Genomic DNA, 22,484 nt, shown 5'->3' on the forward strand with positions numbered 1-22,484 from the left:
CCTCAGAGTTGCAGTGGAAAGAGAAGGACGGAGTGAAGAGGAACCAGCCACAAGTGGCCATACAGCTAATGAAGGGGAAAGAGGCAGATTTTGAGTTTCAGAGCATGAGACTGGCTTAAATAGCTTAAAGGTAGGGAAATTATCAAACCATTTCATTTCAACAAGGTCATTTTGACTTCATTCATTTTTTAATTAAATGTTTTGCCCTTATCAAAACATTTATAATGTCAAAATAATTTTCTGGAGTATTTCCTTGTGAAAAATTCAGAGATTTCTAATTTTCATCCTGATCTGGGATGAAAGAAAATTTCATAATCTCAGGATTTCCCATGGAAGAAGAAATCCTATTTTTCAAACAGCTCTGAAATATATATATTATATGGAGTCAACACCAGGCATAGAAATGTACAACCCAAAAGGAGAAATTCTGAGGCTCTCAGAACAGAGGAAGTCTGAATGTCAGCTATTCTCTAGGGTATTTTGTTAGCTGCTCTGACAGTGTTGTTTAGCAGTCAAGCTTCTTATAAAAGTTAGGGAAAACTTTACAGTAGTTTAGTAGACTAATAATTTTGGTTGACAGATGATTTCAGGTCACACAATTTAGCCATTCTGTTGAGTGAATGTAGTACAAGAACAATGTTCTCTTCTATTATATCATTGTGACTGCTGATTTGGTAATTGAGCCTCAAATAATGCAATATTTGAAATATACAGTACAACAAAGGCATTAAGTTAATGGAAACTCAACTTTCCTAATGTTCTGACATATAAATAGAACACTAGTCAGTCTGCTACACAATTGGCTGGTTTTGCTTGAATGCACATAGGAATAAATGGAAACATCCTTATTTCCTATCCCAGGGGGCAATTATTTCAGAGCTTGATTTTGTGCATCAATAAAAAGCAAGATTCCATTGTCTGGGAGCTAATCTAAAGCATCCTGCTGTAGTACGCTGAAGGGGCAGTTCTGCAGAAAAAAGATTAAACTGTGATGCCACAGTACTTTGAACCAAAACTGGGACTCATAAGACCTATATTCTTTTCCCAGCTCTGCTAATGATTTTCTGGATGACCCAAGACAAAATTACTTCATGTTTTCCGGTTTCTGTTTCCCCTCCCACTATGGCGGATTGGGGGGGCGGGGGAGGGTAAAGTGGGGGAAGGTTACTTTTTTGTGAAAGAAAAAATAAATAATTGGGAGGGGGGTGCTTCCTTCTTTCCCACTCTCCTCTCCCGTTTTTCATTGGAAAGCAGGGGAAGCCAGCAAAACACACACTACTTTTCCCCTTGTGTGTGTGTGGATGTAGTAAAATAGTCAGAGAAAGTGGGATTGTTTCCTCACACACACTAGAACAAGGGGGGAAAAGTTGTTTCAAAGTTTTCAAAATAAAGTTTTCACAGAAATGGAAAAATCTCATTTTAAAAAACCCACTAAATTTAATTACTACAAAGAAGGCCTTTCAATTAAACACACACACACACACACACACTCACTCACTCCTCCGGCCCCAAGAAAAAAATTTGGAGACCTTTCAAGCAGCTCACCTCTCCACCATGTCTACCTAGAGTGCAAGGTCTTTAGGGCAGACAACATCTTTACTCTGGGTTTGTGCCTAGCAAAGCAGGTCCCCCCCAACCTCTACATTAGGACCTCACGGCACTACTATACAAATTAAATTAAGCATATTTTTGTATTAGGCAGCTGTTAAGCATATTTTCCAAGATTGCCCATCCCAAGTATTCAAAACTTCATGATTCAGCCTCTCCCCCGTCCTCTTCCCCCGCACCAAAAAAAACAAAAAACAAACAAAAAAAACCACACAACACAACCCCACCCACCCTGAGAATTATTTGTTGTTGTTTTTAAAAGATGCATTTTGGGTTCTTATTTGCCGTCTGTTGAGCTGTTAGCATGCAGTCACCTCAGTCTGGTGTCATCATCCTTCACTCTTAGTTCCATACCAAATCTTGCACTATCCAATAATCCTAACTAGGTGCTGAGGGTCTATGGGAATGTGTGAATATTTGCTTCCAAGATTTTTTTTTAAAACAAACTTATTCCAGTTTCTGCCGGACAAGCTTTCATGGTTAAGGTACCACCACACTGACTCTAGATGTTAAGGGTTCTGCTCCCAGTCCTGCCACAGGCTTCTCTTGTGACTTACGCACTCTAGCCAAGCTTCTCCAGGCCTCAGTTTCCTCCCTCTTCCCATCTATAAAATGACAGGTTTCAGAGTAACAGCCGTGTTAGTCTGTATTTACAAAAAGAAAAGGAGGACTTGTGGCACCTTAGAGACTAACCAATTTATTTGAGCATAAGCTTTCGTGAGCTAATACTGTAAGTCAGATATCCAGTTTCACATTCAATGTATTTGCAAGCATTTATCATTAAGCATCATCTGATTAATCAAATTTAATGTAAAGCTGCGTGGGTCAGATTTTTATGAAAAGGAAACCTTAAAATGTGGCTCTAGTTTAAATAGGCAGATGGCATGATACGGAGAGCTTAAAACAAAAAGTTCTTGGAGATACATGACTCATTTAATTGAAACCATTAGTTTTACTGGCAAACAACTACATATTTCTGTTCTGTTAATCTGAACAAAGTGCTGTAATTACAACAATACACAACGTCCTCTCGTGTCCCATATTGACAAATTGTGGAAAGAAAACACTTTCCGGGTAACAAGACATTCAGTGCTTCTATCCAGAATACTTTTATTATATGGTTATCATATACATCAGAATTATATTGGGAACATATACAAATATGCAAAGAGTAGTTCAGAACCTCCGTTATTCACATACGCACCGTACCTCATGCACTCATTCTACTCAGTTCTCAGGCGAATGGTACACAAAAATTATTGCTTTGTAGAACATACCCCTCAGATTAAATCTAATCTTCAGTGGCAAGAATTGAGAATTTAAAATAAAATTAAAAAATAAAATCTTAAATACCCTGTATAACATACCTGTGCATAAACCTAAAGATGTATTTAGCTTACCCCATTACCTTTGAAATACTTACCAAAATTAAAATTTGAAACCCATTTATAAAAAAAAGTATTAAAAAGTTCACCATTATTTACAAATCCCATTAAATTACACATAAATAAATATGTACATTCAACACACTGTTTCCCTTAATACACATAAAGTCTCCCTGGAAATATATTTATATATATTTTTTCCCTAAATAGGCAAACAATGTTTTCTTTAAAAAAAAAAAAAAAAAAAAAAAGTTACAGTGTATGCCTATTCTTTCAAGTTTTTTTTTTTTTTCAATTTAAAAACGAGACCTGATATAAATATGTGGATAAAGCTGCAACATCCTTAGACAAAGAAAAAGATTTTCTAAAAGCATTTATTTTCAGTTTGCACTAGCAATTCTTTAGGGGGCGGGGAGGGGGGTGTTATTTTTATTTGTCTTTTTTAAAAAAGACAATATCCACTGTGGGCAACTGCAATTTTTAAAAGCCGGAATATTTCCATTAAAAAAATATTAAAAGAAGCATGTCAAATGCATCAAATAGTTCTTTCATCTACACTGATTTCAGTTTTTTTCCTACGGTAGTCTGAAAATAAAGCAAAACAAAATGATCTTGGTGTTTGTCACGTGTTTATAAAATACACCATGTACATAAATCTAAATACCATTGTTTAATACTGCATTATAGTTATTGTTATTGTTGGCTTTAAAGATAAAAACCTGACATTTTTCCAGATAATGAAGAGTATCCCATCCAAAATCCATATCTCAAAAAATATACACGGTCGCTGGTCACCACTAGATACTTAGATGTTTGAAAACTCTACATCTCTCTTAGTATATTTCCACCAAAGACTTTATAGCACCACTTTAACAGCAAAGGATTTTAATACACTTGCACCAGTACTTATCTTCTGGTAACGGATTCCACAGTTAAGGGAGGAACTGCAGCTTTAGAAAGACTTGTCTTACAGATCCAGAGGGAGTGAAGATCCTGATTAAGATGTTTTGTTGTTTTAAAAAGGGATTTGGGGGCGGGGGGGGGGAGGGGGGCTGAGGGAAGAGGAAGGAGAAGTAACCAAATTTCTACATGCCCCATAGGCAAGAAGATCCCAGTCTGTGTTTTGGAGGAACAGTTTGAAAGTCTGGTTTCCCTCATTTTACTTCCTGTGCTTATCCATTTTATCAATGTTTTTGTTGGTTTCTGCAGGACTTTGGTCGCCAGTGTTCATATATGTTTTGTCTGCTATTTTTAATGCTTCATTTAGGTAGTTCTGGACGGAGGTCATGGCAGCACAGATGGCAGCACTCCCAAAGCCATGTGTGATCAGGCTAAAATGAGTCAAACAGCCCTGGATGCCAGGGTCCAAGATTGGACTAGGTCTAGTGTTTCCAAGAGGAGTTCTATCCTGAGTGAGGAGGTCTGTGAATTCCTTACATATCTGCCTGAAAAACACAAAAGGGTTCATACTTTATGCCGGAAAGTGCAAGGCACTCTGTGAGAGGATTTAGCACTAAGAAAAGCAGCAGAAAGATACAGAATCCTTTAAATTGAAATAACCAGCGATTCAGACTGTGTAGCAATCACAAAGGGATTTCAGAACTCAATTACACTCTATTACACCTACATCACTACAAGGATATTCTTCAGTCTAATTATAGAATAAAGCCTGTTTTTTAGGGTCAGTTTTGGACAAGCTTTATATACATACACGTGTACACACACTTTCCAAAGGATAATCTTTTCTGCTTTGGTGTCTAGCTGGTTCTGCTTCAATCGCTCTATTTATTTTTTTTTTTTAAATCAATTTAGGGATAGTGTCCGTGAGAACTTCCACAGATGCACTTAAGTGATTTACAATGGATAAAGCAGCTGAACTGGGGCATTTAATTTACCCTCTTCATCAGAAACGTAGGCGCCCAATCCTGCAAACACTTATGCACGTAACAATACAACTTAACAATACACATGAATGTTCAATGGGCCGACTCAAGCACATAAAGTTACTCGCATGCATAAATGCTTGCAGGATCAGGGGCCTAAGTTTCAGATGTATTTTTAAGTTGCTTTGCTCATTTCACGTACACTGAGTGAACTTCACTGATTCAGCAGGATATACAACGTGATGCCCTTTAAAAACAAACAGACAAAAAAAAACCCGTCTAATTGCAGAGTACAAAAATAGTAGTCCTTACATTATCGGATATGGAGTGCTGTATTTAAGAGGTATTACGGGACTGATCCAAAGCCCACTGAAGTCAATGTGGTTCTCTCTTGACACCAGTGGGTTTTCATTAGATCCTAGATCCCTGCTGTACAATATTAAAATTAGCCAGATGTAAAAATTCTATAGAAAAGATCTCCTTTCTGTTTTAGTCGGTAGAGATTTAGTGTCATTTCTATAGACCATGTAGGTTTCAACTCCAATAAATTGTAAAGGACTATACCATAAGGGTTTATGCTGACTTCGGTATTACCGATTCACATGGACCTTTGGAGGGCGGGGGGGAGGAGGGGTTGGTTTTTATTAAAAGCAAAAATCAAATAGTATTTTACAGAATCGCACATTCTTCCAGTAACCCCAAAAGCATTTTTTTTCCCCTTTGGCCCTCCATACTTACTTTGCAGCAAGAAGCATATTTTTCCTGTTAGCCATCTCATTACGACCCAAGTGTGGTCTGGTTAAATATTCAGCCACTGCTTTGGAAGGAAACTCTGTCTCACATACATAACCAAAGTCACGAGCAAGATGTACAGCTTCACCTGGGGTGGGGACATGTGATAAGGTGAATGTTTTAGATCCTATAATTAGACCTTCACTGTTAGAAGATAAGAGAAATATGGGCAAAAACTTTAATTCTCAGAATATACCCCCCACTTTTGAAAGAGCCATTGCTAGTATGATCTTCCCCATACTGTTTGTTATTTCCTAATTAATAGATCATCTGAATTTGAGGAAGAGACACTGAGAAAAACCTGCATAACAGGTGCTACAAAAAATAATTGTTCTGGTTCCCTTTGTATCAGAGGACAATATATGGGTCTCTGTATCTAGCTATGTAGCATAGGTACAGATAGAATTTCACCTTAAAAGGATTAAAGGGCATATATTCTTATCATGATCACACATGGCAACTGATCTCCATTTGTCGGTAAAATTTTGAAGTTAAATAGATTTTGCACACTTGTGCAACTTATCAGATGATAGCTTTAATTAACTACTAAACAGTAGCCCGTCTCTATTATTGTATTAAAACTATCTATTCAAACAAAAACCCTGAATTTTATTGTGAACTATAGGTTAGCTGTAGCATGTGTGTAATACACAGACACACCAATGTATTACACAAGCTTTCTCTCTCTTTTGTTGGTCTTCCAATTCTACCTTCCTATGAGGATTTAATAAAGTAAAAGTTAGAACAATATTTTGAGATAATGTAGATTTAAAAAACCTGACAGTGATATTTTCAAAGTATTGTTCACACTTAAATTGCTGCTTCCATTTCCATTAACTATAGCAATAACAAGAAGATGCGTTTTTAAAAGGCCCAGCTAAATTAATACAGGGACCACATAACATGTTGCAAATTAAATGAGCTCCAGTTTCCTATCAGGAAGTCAAAAGCTGTAAATCTCACTTTATATGCATGTTTATTAGGAAAGCTTCTGAGGATGTGATTGAGGTAGGGCCAGTTACTGGAGTCTGCTGCTCCACTGCTTTTAAGCCTCCCCATAGGAAGTCAAACTCACTAACATATAAGACCTCAAAATTGGAAAAGCTTCCGCCTCCTCCCCCCCAACTATCCCTTCTCTACATATGCCAGAGACTAAACAAGCTAGATCCCACTGGGGACTTTGGAACTGCTTGGTATAAAGGAGTTGCTCTCACACCTGTCAATTTCACTACAGTATGGAAATAACTATGTAGAATTCCTTAGTTTACACAGAATGGCTTCCGTGAATAAAAACTGAAGTTAATGCAATGGTTCAGCTCACTAGTCACAGTTCAGATATGATCAAGTTGAAAAATAACAGAATAATAGAATATAGTCAGATATCCCCATTTGATCTGAAGGATGGCATGAACAATTAGAGTTGAGGAGGGGATAAACCAAAAAATAATTGCATTTATAGTAGCATTGGGAGGGCTAACAGGCAGCAGAGTTTGTTAATGGTCTGTAACTTGTTTTTAAAATAGCTCTGTCTGTCTATCCTTTTTTGATCAGCATCCTGTCAGTGTTTGGATTACAGTTTATAAGCCTTATACAGAAAAGCCGTTTTATTAATTTTTAAAAACCATCAAAAACAGCCCCTCCACACACACACACACACACACAGAGGACTGACCTTCCACCAAAGATGTCAATAATGTCACATTTGCAGCTTTCCTTCTACCAGCTGGAAGATTCAAGCCAATTTTATCCAGTTTCTCCCTTAATGATCTGCCACCATTTTTAGATTTGGCTCTGTAAGTAGACAGAGGGAGAGAGATGTGACCTAATTTAGCTTCAAGGGGACATACTTATTATTTTAAAAGATGGGAAATTGAGTTACTGACATTTAATGAGGTTCTTTTGGAGGAAGGAGAATAAAAAGCTGATTCTCTGTTTTTCAATGACCTACTTTTTTAAGGCTCTGCCACAAACCCCTCAGTGTAAAAAACACATCAGAAACCAAATCAAATATGTTTTGCCTTTAAGTTTATACCATAATAAAAACATAGCTATAATAATGGGACGTAATATGAATTAAACGGTTTGCAAAAATAAGAAGAGGGGGAAATGTCTTATAAGACCACAAGATAGTAACCAAGACACTTCCACAGGGAGATGATTTGTCACTGAAAAAAGAAAATTCTCCTTGTGCAGTTCCAGCGATGGAATCAGATTTTAACAGGGAATGAGAATTTGTTGTGAGAACTGTTATAGCACTTCACTTTGGGAAGTGCCAGAGGTGCAAAGGAGTTTTATTTCCAAAGCCTATTAGAATTCAGTGTTATTTTTTTTAAGTTTTATAAAATGCTTTAGACACCAGTTATTCAGTTCTGTTTTATACAATGCTTGCAAAAAGGAACAACAAAAGACAGGATTACCAAAGTCATGGGGATAGGAGGGAGAAGGGTAGCCTACCTACCTTCTGAGTACTCCTCCTAGCAAGGAGGCATTTAGACATTCTGGAGGCGAGAGCCTTCTCTGAACCTCTGCTACTGTTACTTTATATTTAGATGTGGAACTCAGCAGAGAAAGTCTCCCCGGAACAGAACAAAACACTTCATTGGGGTTTATCACCACTCCAATTAATCCATCCTTCTGGCAGGGGAGACTCAGGGAGCTGTTTTTTGTTAATGAAATGGGACCTGTGGGAGCCAGGTGGAAAAGCAGGTATTTGATTTAAAAAAAAAAAAAAGAGAGAGAGAGAGAGAGAGAGAGAGAGAGGAAATTACAAGTCTAACACAAAACTAATGTTTAGCTCCATTTAAACATCCACCACTGGATCTTGTCCTGAGTAACTGATCCAACAATGCCACAGTTAGCCTCAGTACCACTAATAATGGACTGTGGCTAGTTTTGTTGTCACAGTAAATTTCAAGAGTTGCTACATTCAATTAAGAATATAACTTATTTTCCTTAAATGTGCAGTCAAAACTCAGCATGCACCAGGGACATAATATCCTGGAAGTTAGCAAGTTCAGGCTTATAAAAATGAGCATCAGGGCTGTAAAGCATGTACAATGGTAGAGCAGAAACTAGTATCCTTCGGCTATCGACAAAAAACTCGTTCAGACTAAAGGCACAGAGAGGTCTCCCGTCCTCCTTAGACCAGGGCCAAATAGGTATGATGGGAGTTAGGGGGTGCCAAGCAGTACTGAATTTCATCTTCTGCCTCCAGATATGGAGTCTCTGTTCAGAGAAGTTACCTCTCTCCCTTGAATTAAATTCCAGTATATTCCTGCCACATATTTCAATATCTACAGCTGAAAACAATTAACGTCATTAGTTTTGCTTTCGGTTATCGTTACCATGAGGGGGGGCAACAGACTTTGCAAAGGGACATTAAACCTCAGTGCGAGCATATTTGTAAACCGATCATATTAATCTACCAACGAAATGTAGCCAGACGGAATCATTGCTATGGGCAACTAATGCAAGAAAGGGTTAAACAGCAAGGGCTGGTCTTGTTCACTAGCAAGGAAGATTCTGAAGTGGTGTCTCTGAGAGCAGAATAGTTCTCCCATGAGCTAATTCGGCAGTCGGCAGAGTTTCTGACAAACACTTCTGCTTTCCCTCAAATAAATATATATTTGAAGTCCCACTTCAGTCTCTAGAAAAAACTTGCCTGATTTACAAAGCGCAAGTTTGTCTGCAAACAGGAAAACAAGACTGTAAACTGAGCTGAGAGTCCATACGCGCTTTACGCTTGTTTAAACAGCTAAAAACCATTCCAGTCCAGATAAAGTCTAACCGCTTGATAGGACCATTGAGTGCAAATGGCTCTGTGCTAGTTTAACTAATTCCTCGCTAGATTTTAAACCAAGCCCCTTCCTTTCTGTCCTTCTGCCGAAACAGCAAATGTGCCCCCGCCTCACATTCTTAGCAAAACCGGCCCCCGTGTCACTGTACGCACAAGGACTTTGGGTCGAAAATTAAATGTCAGATCTGCATTTAAATCCCGTTCCTGGATAAGTGCATTTGCTCTTTAGTTAAGACGGAAAGCAATAAAAACAACGGCATCGTTTTGCTCTGACGGCTATTAGTAGCACAAAGGTCCAGAATAAGAGATTCAGGTGTCAGCGACAGTCTGCTGGTGCCATTGATACTTAGGGTAACTCGCTTCCCATCGCAATGGAAGGTGTGCAAGGAGAGGCTTTCTTGTACTCAACAGACCAAAGGAAGCAGCGCAGTTTCCAAACTACCCCCACCATTAAATATCACCGTAGGTAAAAGCAGAGCGTTCCTCTTCAGTTAACGCCATCGCGCAACAAAAGTCAGGCTTCCTGCCTTTAGACAGATCCTCTTAAAGCAATGGTACAAATAAAGTATCAACTTGCCGCACGCGCCATCTACAAATCAAACTTCGGCTACGGACAAGGAAAAGTAAATCAGAATGCCATCGACTGACCTTTTCTAATGACTGTCTGGTCATGCATTAATAAGTGTTGATCTTCCACATTCTGGAGAGAGAAGGGGGGGGGGGAATACAGTTCCTTTAGATAAAGTGACTCTGGAGTCCATATGGATCCCTCCACCCCCTGCACCCACTGATTCCAGCTTTTGACTGATGGGGGGGTGGGGGCGGGGGGATTACTTTTCCCTGCGTTAAGAAAGACATCGAAGCTAAACCGCAAAGCGGGACCATTCCCCTTAGCAGCAGCTACAAAGCCCCTCAGACACACCAGGGCACCTGGGCTCCAGGGCTGATGCTTTCTGGCCTCTCTACTCGCATCCAGCCCACTCCACCCCCAAATGGGGCTAAGATCCCCCCGTGTCCTTCACACCCACTCTAGAACGTATCCGCCGGGTTAGAGACCCTGGTTAATTGCTTTCTCTCAAGCCCTGCCGGCACTAGGCTCGCTGCTCTGACTGGGCTCGGCCACCGCAGGCCGGTGCGAGTAGCCAGGACCCCAGACGGAGCAGGCCCTGCCAGGGGACTTACCGGCACCTCCTCCATCTGGTGAGCCATCTCGTGCAGCCCCAGGTTCTCGGCGAGCGTGGAAGCGTCCAGCCCATGCCCGTGGGGCAGGAGGAGCTCGGAGCGCCTGTAGGTTTCCCTCCTGGCCCCGGCCGAGCCGCTCTCCAGCGCCGAGAGATGAGGGACAAGGCCAGGCCTGGCATGATGGACCAGGCCGGAGGGATCCTGGCTCTGCCGGCTGGGCCAGGCGGCCTGCTGCTGGCTGGGCGGCGGGGGAGGAGGCTGGTGGAGCGGGTTAATGGAGAAGGGGTCCCCGAGGTGGGAGTAGGGATCGCTGGCCTGGGAGTAAGGCAGAGGCTGGTAGGGGGGTGGGAAGTAGGGGGGCTGGAAGTCGGACGTCCCGGAATGGGAGAGCTGGGGACCCGGGCTGTACAAGTGCTGGCTGACGGCGGAGAGGTGGGGGAGCCGGGGGTTCCCATTGCTGCTCCCGTCGTGCCGGTCCTGGAGAGCAAAGGGACAGAACAGAAGCCCATTAGTGCGGGGAGGTTAGCCTCAGCCCCTGCCCATTGACAGCCAGGGGGTCCCCGCTCCCCATCGCTCGACTCTGGGTGCAGCGCCTGACTTGGGAACAGGCAGGAAATTCTGACCCTGCGGGGAATCAACGGCGGAACTCCCCGCGGCTGGAACGAGGCCAGGGAACCCCCCACCCCCACCCCCACCCCACACACACACAGCTGCCTGCCCCACTCCGCACGGCCAGGTCACATACCCTGCGCACCTTTGTAGAGGGGAATCTTGGGGCTGGAGTCACCCTCTTGGGGGAGCGGGAGCAAAGAAAGAGAAGAAGCTCAACGTTTAGCAGTTCGCTTAGGGATCTAATTAACTCATCCCAAGTCTGGGTGGGGATAGTATGTTGAGCCGGGAATTAGAAAGAAGATTCGCTTCCTAAAATAAATTCAGACTCAAGTCTGGGGAAGGAATCTGTAAAAAAGTGACTGTTACAAAGTGAGGAATTCTGGCTGCTGCAGCAGAGAAGTTTTTAAATTAAAGTTGAGAAACTAATTCAGAAGGTGAGGGAGGGGCGAAGCTCCCTTCCTTGCCTCCTGTCCAGCCTGATTTGAGGCCCCTGGCTTCAAAGTTGGGGGGGGGGAGTGTTCAAATACCCTGTAAGTGGTCAGTTGTGGGCGAGTTTAAACACAAACCCTTGGGCCAACGGGGCTGCGCTGAAGAACCCCATCAGCAATCGGGGGAGAGCGGCTAAACTGACTGCGAGCCCAGCTCGAACCTCTCTCTTAGCTGATTTTCCTTCTCTCCAAAGACCTCGCGGCTCACGTCTGCTCTGCTTTGGGGGCGCACCGAACACCTGGGGGGCACGGGGGGAGGGGAGTTTCAGCTCAGAATCCGAATAGCTGTCAGGCCATTTAGAGGGCTAGTCCTACTACTCCAGCCGCCTCAGCTGAAATTCTCGGATTTAAAAACTCAGCAATCAAAGCTTAAAATGTCTCAATTGAATTGATCCCGGGATTTAGCAGCTTCTGGCTTCACGGTCATTAAAATAACAGGGCTGGTTAATAAGAGGAGAATGGGTGTCTCAATGGGGTCCCAATGGAGCGTGAAGTGGGGACTGCAGCTAATCTGTAGGAGCCAAACATACAGACCATGACCAATGGAGCAAAGGAGGAGACGCTGCCGCTTTCAGAGATCAAAAAGCAGGAGGTGGGTGGGGGAAGTTTCACAAGGAAAGAGGGCCGGGTAGGGAAACGTGGGAATAAGCCAACGCGGGCAGGCACCTGAGCTAATTACCGCGGATCCCTCGCAAGGCTGCTCGGCTCCCGTGAGAGAAACGGGCAGGTCTCGAATCAGGATTGAAAAGGAAGCCCCCCCCCCATGCACCCCTTCCCCCAGCCCGGTGAGATGCTCGCCGCCCCCGATCTGGGATGAGCCCCAGGGAAGAGGAGGGAGAAAATCATCTCCCCCCTACCAGGCCGCGGGCAAGTGGGAGTCGCTTGTACCGCTGGGTAAAGGGCCAGCGACAGGCGCTGGCTCCTTTGCGCTCCCGGCTGAGGCTGGCAGCTAAATAGTTTCCGTGCCAAGGGCGCCCACTGGCTGCCACGCAGCCCGGACCTCTCCTCCCTAGATCTCTCCCCGGCGGCAGCTGCCACCTGGCTCCCCATCGCGGTTCAGTCCTAACCCTGGGTCCCCCTGAACCAGTCCAACAGGCTGGGGCACCCGCCGCCCCCTGCTCCTGTGTGCGCTCTGCTTTTACACCAAACTTTCCCCGTCTGGGGGCGCATTGCAGCTCCGAGACACACACACACACAAACATGGCCGAACTTTGCTTAACGTGGGACTAGTGCACGGATTTATCTGGGAAGCAGGCACAATCTGGAGCGGATTAAACACATCCGTTTGGTTGAGGGAAGAAGAAGAAAACTCAGAACTCCTTCCTCCCCCTCCCCCCCCAAGTTATTCGCTCTGCTCCCAAGCGGCGCTCCCGGACTGGCAGGATCTAAAGGAGTTTCTCCTGGGGATGGGGTGAGGAGAGAAATTGGTTTTGGTTTGTCCTAGTAGGGTTTTGCTGTCCCTCTCTTTCAATAGCTCAGAGCCAGAGACACACCAATGAGGAAGCCTGACAAGTTTGGCAGCCAGCTAGACGGGGTGGCAATGCTGTAAGGAAAGAAACGCGGGGGGGGGGGGGGGGGAAAGGGCGGGGGGACAAGGTAAGAGACCAGATTTAAAGCCTAAAGGTGCACATCGCTTCCATTAACCCCACTCCCTATTCATCTGGGCAACTCCCAGCAGGAGAATCAGCGTTTAGGGAGATTATATAATCTGCGGCGCACCATCTAACAGGAAACAAAAAATCTTAAAATCCTCTGATTTGATAGGGAGTTTGTGACAGAAGCGGACTAAGAGCCCAATCCTGATGCCCGTTGGAAGCCAGGGGATCTCTTGCCCAAGCAAAGACTGCTAGATTGGCCCCTATTTATGTACAGATGCTGACACCCACACAAAGCCCCTTCTCCCTCCTCCCTCACCTAGTGCTATTAGCTCTCACCTCGCAGTCCTCTTCATATTTGACATTATCTGCTAGTTTCCACAACATGGCGTCCAGTGTCCAAAAATGTATGTATATAGTAGATCAGAAAAGATCCCCAGCCCCAAAAGCAGTAAATATCCAAGTCGGTGCTGGGGAAGAGCAGCTCCCCCGGGTGGATTCTGTTAGTTGCCAGGCATGAAGATTGGTTCAGGACTAATCTTCCCTCTAAGAGTCACTGAGGTTTTTTTCCCTGCCCAGACGCCCTTAATGGCAATAGTATTATCATAACTCCTCCCCAGGGATGGATTGGGAGACTGGGCATTCATTATGGGCGGCTCAGAGCCAGCCATTCAGGAGGCAGCCCGCAGCTCAGAGCCACTCCTTCTCCGCGCTCTGGGCTAGACTGGATCCTCTCCAGGGCGCAAACGAATGGCTGGGGGAAGCTCCAGGCTGCCCAGGGCGCACACACGCGCGCCTGGCTGGGGAAGCTGCCCAGGGCGCGTTGCAGCTAGATTTCAGGAGCGGATGTAACGCTGCTTTTTTATCCATGAGGCCCCCCGCTTCCCCTGAGTAGGAACAGGCCGAGGTGTCTCTGGGGAAGTCCTGGACAGAGCCCCAAAGCCATGAGATGCGCTCAATGGAACTGGGAAGCCCAGAGTCGTGGGGCTCGAGAGCAGAGCCGACCAACCTGTCCGTTGTAAAGGGTCTGGCAGAGGGCAGCTGAGCCGGAGCAGGAGTGGTGGGAAGGGGTTTTAAATGCCTAGACTGATGAGCGCCATAATAAAGAGGAGAAATGGCTCCAAACATTCCAGTTCCATCTTCCCTCTTAAAACTGCTTTATTGCCCCATACAGGGATTCTCCCCCGCCGGCCACGCAAAGCTCGCGTTGGCCCGGGCTGGAGTAGAGGTAAAATTTAATAAATTGTATTAAAAGCACCACCTTTGCCATGCTCAGTACGAACTCCTCATTCTCCCACACCCCAGAATATGCCCGTCTGTTAGGCACTATCTTCTGCGTAAGGGCAAAGGATGGACTGGTAGCCCGAACAGAACAGAGCTGGATGTTGTACCAGTGTACGTCAAGACAACAAAGGTTTGGTGTAAAAAACAAAAACATTTTGACAAGCCAGGTCTTGTGGTGACTTGATTTCAAGCCCAAACATTTACCAAAAAGTCCTAATTTTAGATGAATCATTTTGCAAAGCAAACAAAAAGCTTTATTGCAAAAGCAAGAGTAATAACTCCAGTATTAAATCAATTTGCATAATTGTCAAGAGCTTGAATTACTGATTACAACTTGCCAATGTTTAGGGTATAATTTAGTTAATTACCCTACACGATTATTGCAGTTGGCTAAATAACTTTTAGGTAAAGCAGGACACATTCAGCGTTTCAAATCTAACTGGCGTGTGAATTATGCCCCTGGTTCGAAATGTTAATGACTTTCTTCATGAAAATCCAATCTGTCCCGTCCTTTTGAATTATGCAAAATCTAGTTTGGGACCAGGTGACAAGGGGGACACACTTCGTTGATTTTTAGACAATCCCAGTTTTAATCTAAAAGTTTAACCACAGCCTTGCTAACTGGCTGCCTATCTGCAACCCGATCTGATCTATGCAGTTATGTTTGCCTGGCAAACTGAGCATTTGTTTTAAAGCAACTCTTTCTGCTGGTGCTTAAGGTGCATTTGGATCGCTGCTCATTTGCATGAGAGAAGCAAATGTTTTTGTTTCTAGTGGCAGAGCCAGACATTCCCATCGAACAATGCTCGCTACGACCTCTCTGCTACCTCTGGCGCATGAGAGCGATTCGTTTGGTAGGTGTCGTTAAGGGCCTGGAGTAGGATCTCAGCTTTAAGATTCAGGTGCGTTAATAGCTGCTTTTTTCTTTTCTTTCTTTCTTTCTTTCTTTTTAACACTGACCAAGTGAAGAATCCGAAGATAAAGGTGAAGAGGCTGATTATGCTCGAGCTAACTGTTGAAGGCGTTATCTGTCTGTCTATCTGGCACGCAGGTGCTGATTCACATCAGCTTGAATTCAGCAGCAGCAGGGAACCTGCATTACCATTCTTGGTGGGGCCCTTTATTTATTTATTTTAAACGACGCTGTTTTTTTCCAGGGCAGTTTCTTTGAAATGCAGCATGCGACGATTATAACGAGTGTGCTTGCGCAGCACTTGGCGTCATTAAGACTAGGCATCTAAATAATAAAAGCCAAGGGGAGCTTAAAGCTCATTTGTATTATAGGGACAAGATGGATCCTAAAAAGAGAAAAAAATTCAAAGCATTTAGGTTTGGAGTCAAATCATCCGATCCCTTCAGGGCGATCCAATCGTCTATGTATTGGAGGGGCTGGTAATTTTGATGGTAAAAAAATGCTTTATGCTAAAAAAATTAAATATCTGCTCACTGCGCGCAGCTCTGAATGGGAAGGTGGGATGTCCTAGCTCTTTAATACTCGAGATTTCCTGAAGTTCAGGGGAGGTCCTGGCCAGACAGTTTAGTTTTATCTTAGCAGCCAAGACGCAAAAAATTATATCATGTTTCAGATCCTTTTTAAAAGGGGGATTCGAAGAAAATATCGGTTAATCAAATGAACAAGAAAAAATGTCTTTCAAAAAGTAATAATCAGAGAGTGATATCCCGGGAGGGAAGGCTTTAACGCAACCTTGCAAATGCCCCCAAAACTGCCTCGATCTCTGCAACCAGAACCAACACTTCAGGAGACTGGATCTTATCCCAGGCTCTTTGAATTTGATTCTCCGCTGAAAACAAATCTCGCTTCAAAAACCAACTGACACGCACTCTACCAACTTACATGGTTTTAAAACAGTCCACGCGACGCATTTCTTTTGTGTCACCTGCTTCTTTGTAGCCTTTGCATTTTTCTCAACACAATTTCACGGGGGTTTAAATGAGACCAGAGTTTGGTTTGCTGTTACTTTTCTTTAACTGGCCTTTTGTTACACCTTGACAACATCACCCTTTCTTCCGAATAAAAATCGGAAGCGTAAATTATTACTACTACTAGGGTACTTGTAAAGGGATCATTGAATGCTTTAAATAAAAAGTAAAAGACACGTAGAATGTTCTGATCTTTTTCGGTTCAATTCAGGAGGGGAACAAATACATGTTTTAAAATTCAGATGTGGCACCTAGAAATATGACAGCCTACAATCTTTATAAAGGCGTGTAACTTTTTAAACACAGATAGCTTGATAATATTTCTTTTCAACTGCAACTGATTTGGGTGTCGATCTATCCAAAAAATACTGTACCCCTCCTACACAAGACGACTATTTTATAACCAAAAGTTGGGATCCATTCTCCACTAGTCTAGCTGAAGACATGCAGGTAGGAGATGACACCCAGTCACCGCTGGCACGGAGGGAGCTGTTACGGGACAATTTCAAACATTTAGCTGGAAACTTACAAAAAGTTCCATTCATCATGTCAAGAGCAATCAGTTTTAGCGAGTGGATCGAACAGTTCCACGAAAGAACAAGGGGCCGAAGAAGAGAGAGGCCAACAAACAGTAGACCCCAAAGGTGCGCTCACGGCTCCTCGCTGCTAGGCGCTTTCATTCCCTTGTTTTTACCTAGTATATAGACAGACATACTGATGCCAATGCAGTGAGGGCTGCTCGGTGCAGGGTTTCTGGCACTTCTGATGCGCACACGGTAGCTTTCCCTGTGGATTTTTTTTTTTTAAACTGGGATGCAGTTTCCAATTAGCGACTGTAATGTTCACCTAGGTATGAAGGCTGGGTGAGAGACAAAGCCCTGTTGTTTATACTAATATTTAATGCCTTCATCTTTTCTATTCAGCGCCTTCCTCCCCCTCTATAACTTAGAGCGGGGATTCTAATTAACTTCGCCCCATACCAATCAAAGCCCGGTGTTAGCAATAATACAGATCACCCCGACAGGTCTGGACTTTTCGCTTGGGTAGTAGCTCCGAGGCAGGTCTCTCTAGAGCCCCAGCTCAGGATCGGGCCACTGGGGACTTTCGGTGTCACTTCGAAACACAAACTGGATCAAGTCAGCGTGGCGCCGCTCATCCCTCCCCACGCCCCCAGGCGAGCCGGTCTCCGGCAGGGGGGAAAGGTAACTAGTTGCTTCTGGCATCCCCTGGCTTTTCACAGCCTCCCTCTTCCAGCCAGGCAGGCTCGGGACTCGGGTCCCATGTGCTCGCCGGGAAAGGGCGCGTCCCCGGGCTGGGAAGAGAGGGGGAAGCCCTGCCCGAGGCAGCCCGGCGGTGCAGCCGGGGCAGGCGGACCCCAGCCAGGGGTTTGCCCCGGGCGAGCTGGGCGGGGAAGGTCCATCCGCACCCGGGGCCCGGCGTGGGGGACAAACGGAACGGTACCTACTTGCCAGTCGAGCCTCCCCAGCAGAGCCATTCGCCACCCGGCGGGGGCTGCGAAGGGGGGAGCGGGAGCCCAGCGGCTGCCTCGTTAAGTGAAGCCCGGTACACCTGGCCTGGCCTCCCGGCGGCGGAGCTACTGCGCGTGCGCGCCCAGCCCCAGCGATTCACCTAAGGAAACACATTCCAGCCCTTTTACCCCCGGTCCCTTCCTCGCTCCCCCAGCCAGTCCGAGCTCATTCCAGCGGCCACCCCTCCGCGCCCTGCCTTCGGAGCGGCTGGAGGCGTCTTCCCAGGAGGGGCCCGCTGCTCGGTGGAGGCCTGGGGCGTCCCGACACCCGGCGGATGGGACCGCGCAGAGCTGGTGCGAGACGCACCTGGCAAACACCTCCACCCTCCCAGCGCGGCTGCCTTCGCCTGCCCCCCTCGCCCCCGCTCAGACCCACGCCCTGGGAAACAGCAGTGACCAGGCGCAGTGCAGAGGATTCCCCCGGCCCCTCTTGATTTCCTATATTCCAGTTATTAGGGGCATACGGCTGCGGGGGGGGGGGAGGGGGGCTGCAAATCTGTCTTGGGTAGAGTATCAGAGGGGTACCGTGTTAGTCTGTATCCCCAAAAACAAGGGGGAAATCCCCTGGCACCTTAAAGACTAACAGATATATTTGGGCATAAGCTTTCCTGGGTAAAAACCCCACTTCTTCAGATGTCTTGGATCGAGTTCTCCAGTGGAGTACACTGGTCAGAAATGAAGAAGCGTTTTATGTCCTTCACATAGATGTGAAGCATCTTGTCCACGCCGGATTAACTACAGAGATTGGAGGCGCTCCCTAGCTGCAATGTAGCGAGGAAGGTTTCCGAAAGTTTTGCCAAAATCCGAGGGTTACCTCCTACCTCCCCTCGCCCTTCAACCAGTACGAAGGAGAGACCGGTGGAATAAACTTCGAGATATTCCTTCCCCCTCCCCCCCCCCCGCCCCCAGTGTTTACAAAAGGAAGCGAGGAGGAAAATTATTTGTTCAGACGCGAATGGAGAGCCTCTCTCTCCTGTTCGGGGGCGGGGGGGGGATTTCTCTTCCCTTAGAGAATGAGGGAAGACAAATATCTCAAAGGAGGTTGCTTGGTGCAATGTTTAAAGGGGTCTTACAGCCTTTGATATATCAATGATCCCCGCCCCCATCTACGTCCTTCTTTTCTTATTTCAAAGCTTTTCCAGCGAACCCCACTAAAGTGCCCACCCTGCCTTGTACATGTGCATTAGAATGAGATGCACTAGTCCCAATTTACCGGAGATCCGATCTTTTCTAGTATACGTGGCGGTTGTTTTTAAAGATCGTTAATTTCATGCTGATCTTCAGAAAACCAGACGATCCCCTTAGAATCACGTCGTCCTCCCAGTTGGGTCTGTCTTATCTTGAGCAAGTAGCGCACTCTCCCTTCAAGATGTTTCCCCAAAATCTTCCCGATGAAGTAGTTTCACCTTTATCTTGCTGCTCACAGCGTTGGCTAAATTCAAACAGCAACAACCACCCCAGGTCGCTCAGGTCTGCCAAAACGCGGAGGTGTTTTTTTTAATTCAAGCTACCACAATCGCTAGTTATTTGCACAAATATTTGACATAGATCAGAGTGCCACACTGTATATTCGGAGACTAAACATCTCTTCCTTCTGATTACAGCTATTTAGCTACATCATCCGTTCGCATTTCCGCACAGAAAAGAAAAAGCCAAGGAGGAACAGACTCGGAGCCGTTTGATTTGGAGCCTGAAACGGCAAGAATCCTTTCTATTTTCCATGTCATGAGAAGTTAGTTCTTGCACTCTTTCAAGCTCAAAACAAACTACCAAAATATAAACCAGGGACACAAAAGTTATAAGGAAGGAATAACAGTGTATACACTTATACTATACAACAGTGTATACACTTACTAGCTAATCTTTCCTAATAAGTGCTATTTAGCAATGCTTCCAGCTGCCTGTATCCAGTGTAGCTATGTCAGTGTTAAAGCACGCATTCTACTTTAGGCATTGGTCATCATTTGAAGGGCATATACAACATCATATGTGCGCTCAAGGCTTTACAGAGAGAATAAAGCCACAGACCCTAACACCAGGATCTTCCTCTCCAGGTTAGATATAATATGACATGACAGCCTAAGATGGCTTGAGGCATGTCTTAGAGACAAGGGAATGCCAAGCTGCTTGAAGGATCTCTGAGGAGTCCCTTTTTGGCTTTCCTCCCCACAGTGCCATGGCAAATGTCCTGGGAGAGAGGTGACCAAGGAAAGCACTGTGTAAGGAGTGCTTTATTGCATAATTGTTCTCTCAAATTGCAGAATTGTTCTCTCAAATTGTTCTCCCTCACAATTGTTCTCTCAGGGAGGTAATTGTGGTCTAGAGGCCAGAGCACAGACTCAGAGTCAGAAAGACCTGGATTCTCACCCAGCCTCCGCCATTGGTGCACTGGATGGTTTTGAGCAAGTCACTTCACCTGTCTGAATCTCAGTTTCCCCATCTGTTAAACTGGGATAATAATCCAGTGATGCCTCACAGGGAGTGCAAGTTGTCTCCAGTGCTTTGAACATTCAGTGCTAAATACTGTATTATCAGACTGTCTATTCGTTTAGCCCAGTGGATCTTACCTAAGGATCCGGGCCTTTGGGGGGCCGTGAGCAGGTTTCAGGGGGTCCACCAAGCAGGGCCAGCACGAGACACGCTGGGGCCCAGGGCAGAAAGCCGAAGCCCCACGGCCTGGGACTGAAACCAAAGCCTGAGCAACTTAGCTTTCATGGGGCGCCTGGGGCCCCAGATAACTGCTCTACTTGCTACCCCCTAATGCCAGGCCTGGCTTTTATATGCAGAAAACTAGTTGTTTTGGCACAGGTGGGCTGTGGAGTTTTTATAGCATGTGGGGGGGGGTGTCTCAGAAAAAGAAAAGGTTGAAACCCCCTGGCTTAGACCATTCCATTCAGTGTAGCAAAAGGACGGGCGTGAACACACTATATCTAGCTCTCACGGGTTCAGCTTCTGCACCTGGAATTCCACTGACTCCCTCGGTCATTGCTTGCCAGAATGTTGCTCTGAGGAGCGTGGTGACTGTGAACATAACCCCGCTCAGCTCCTTACCTCAGCAGGCAGGCTCCCCATTAAAACCCACGTTCCACCGTGAAAGTACTACAGCAACAAATATGAACTCGGGGACTCCAGTATTTAGATTATAAATCCTCTGGGGCAGGGAGTTTTTCTTCCTGCTATCAGCAAAGAGTCTAATGGGCGGGAGATACAGCCTCATTTGCAATTTAAAGAAAAAAAATCAACCCAGGGTTGGCTCATACATTCCTACAGTTAATTTGTTTATGTTACAATCAGGATGACAGTCCTAACTAGAGACATCAGTCCAAAGAAAGAATTCCATATGCTGAATCAACAGTATTTCCTACTTCAGATGTCAGACCAGAAGTGAACATAACAATCACTATCACCCCCAGTTCAGCCCTTTGCTAACATAACTGCTCCACTTACATTCTCCCGTTCCCCCAGATAACCTACTTGTACAAAAACAGGGACCTACATGTTTCCCAGAGTAAACGGTACTGATTCCTATAGCACCATTTCTCACCAAACTGCCCCTTTATAATTCCTTGGCCTTCAAGGCTTATCTTGCCAATGCATAAAAAGCAGCCTATTAAATGATGCACTAGAGGTCTGATCCACAACCAGTGACTTTGCTGAACATTGACTGGGGCTCTATATTGTCCTGGATTGTTTAGGGGGGAAAAGTCCTGCATAAGCATGGAGATGGACTACAAGAGCTAAGGGTCTTTTCCTCCTCCAACCTCTATGGCTCAATACACCTTCAGGGAATTTTTCAAGGGAGCATTTTTAAAAGATCCTGCCATGCACACATATTTTGTTTAAGAATATTAAAGTAAGAGTAGGTACATCAGCTTACACACTGCCGTTAAAAGACGGATAGGTCAAAAACAGGATATAATCATTTAAAAATCATCCTTTGCTCTTCATTTTGCGGGTTTTATAAAGATTATGAGGTACAAAGACTGTTCTCAATAGCAAGCAACTGGGTTACATTTAATTTATTGAGTTGATTATTTCTCCTCTAGACTGCTGGACTGAAAATCCCTTCCTCTCTCAACTGTACTGCTTCCAACTTCTTGTGATCTCACAACCCACTAGATTTCCAGTCATCCATGGTGTCCTCCAGCGAGAAAAGGTTAGACAAAACCTGAAATGTATCACTTTAAAAAAAAAAAAAAAGCAGGAATGACAATGTCTTTACATAGATACACAGAAGACAAAGACATTTGAGGCTTTTTATGCATCACAAAGCAGAAAAGAAGAGCACAATCACACTGTTTTCCCTTGTGTATCACCTTTAAAGGATTAGCGTAGGTGTTTGTTTAATTGGGATCCTCTGGAAAATTGCATAGTTCTCAGTGGCACCATA

General features: G+C 44.9%; 1 protein-coding gene across 2 annotated transcripts; it reads right to left on the reverse strand.

Moving 5' to 3' along the window:
- Window positions 1-4,034: 4,034 nt before the first annotated feature.
- Window positions 4,035-18,156, reverse strand: TFAP2C (transcription factor AP-2 gamma). Of its 2 annotated transcripts, none has more exons than XM_074969490.1 (7): window positions 18,032-18,156; window positions 10,647-11,123; window positions 10,113-10,164; window positions 8,127-8,349; window positions 7,341-7,459; window positions 5,615-5,756; window positions 4,035-4,438 (listed from the first exon to the last, which is right to left on the reverse strand). In XM_074969490.1, exons 1-7 carry the CDS (start codon window positions 18,059-18,061, stop codon window positions 4,153-4,155), a joined length of 1,329 nt encoding a protein of 442 aa, XP_074825591.1. In that variant the 5' UTR covers window positions 18,062-18,156; the 3' UTR covers window positions 4,035-4,152. The 2 variants fall into 2 exon arrangements, with proteins under 2 accessions (XP_074825591.1, XP_074825590.1); XM_074969489.1 differs by lacking the exon at window positions 18,032-18,156 and adding an exon at window positions 13,681-13,893.
- Between the last annotated feature and the right edge of the window lie 4,328 nt (window positions 18,157-22,484).

This window comes from Natator depressus, chromosome 13, assembly GCF_965152275.1.
Source record: "Natator depressus isolate rNatDep1 chromosome 13, rNatDep2.hap1, whole genome shotgun sequence".
In the NCBI taxonomy this organism is placed as follows: Eukaryota; Metazoa; Chordata; order Testudines; family Cheloniidae; genus Natator; species Natator depressus.

Excerpts from the sequence above, each read along its gene's own strand:
- TFAP2C (XM_074969489.1), bottom strand. The coding sequence starts at position 13,728 with ATGTTGTGGAAACTAGCAGATAATGTCAAATATGAAGAGGACTGCGAG. Across the intron at positions 11,124-13,680 it reads AATATGAAGAGGACTGCGAG|GACCGGCACGACGGGAGCAG; the intron begins GTGAGAGCTAAT and ends TTTGCTCTCCAG. Across the intron at positions 4,439-5,614 it reads AATATGCTTCTTGCTGCAAA|GCAGATATGTAAGGAATTCA; the intron begins GTAAGTATGGAG and ends TGTGTTTTTCAG.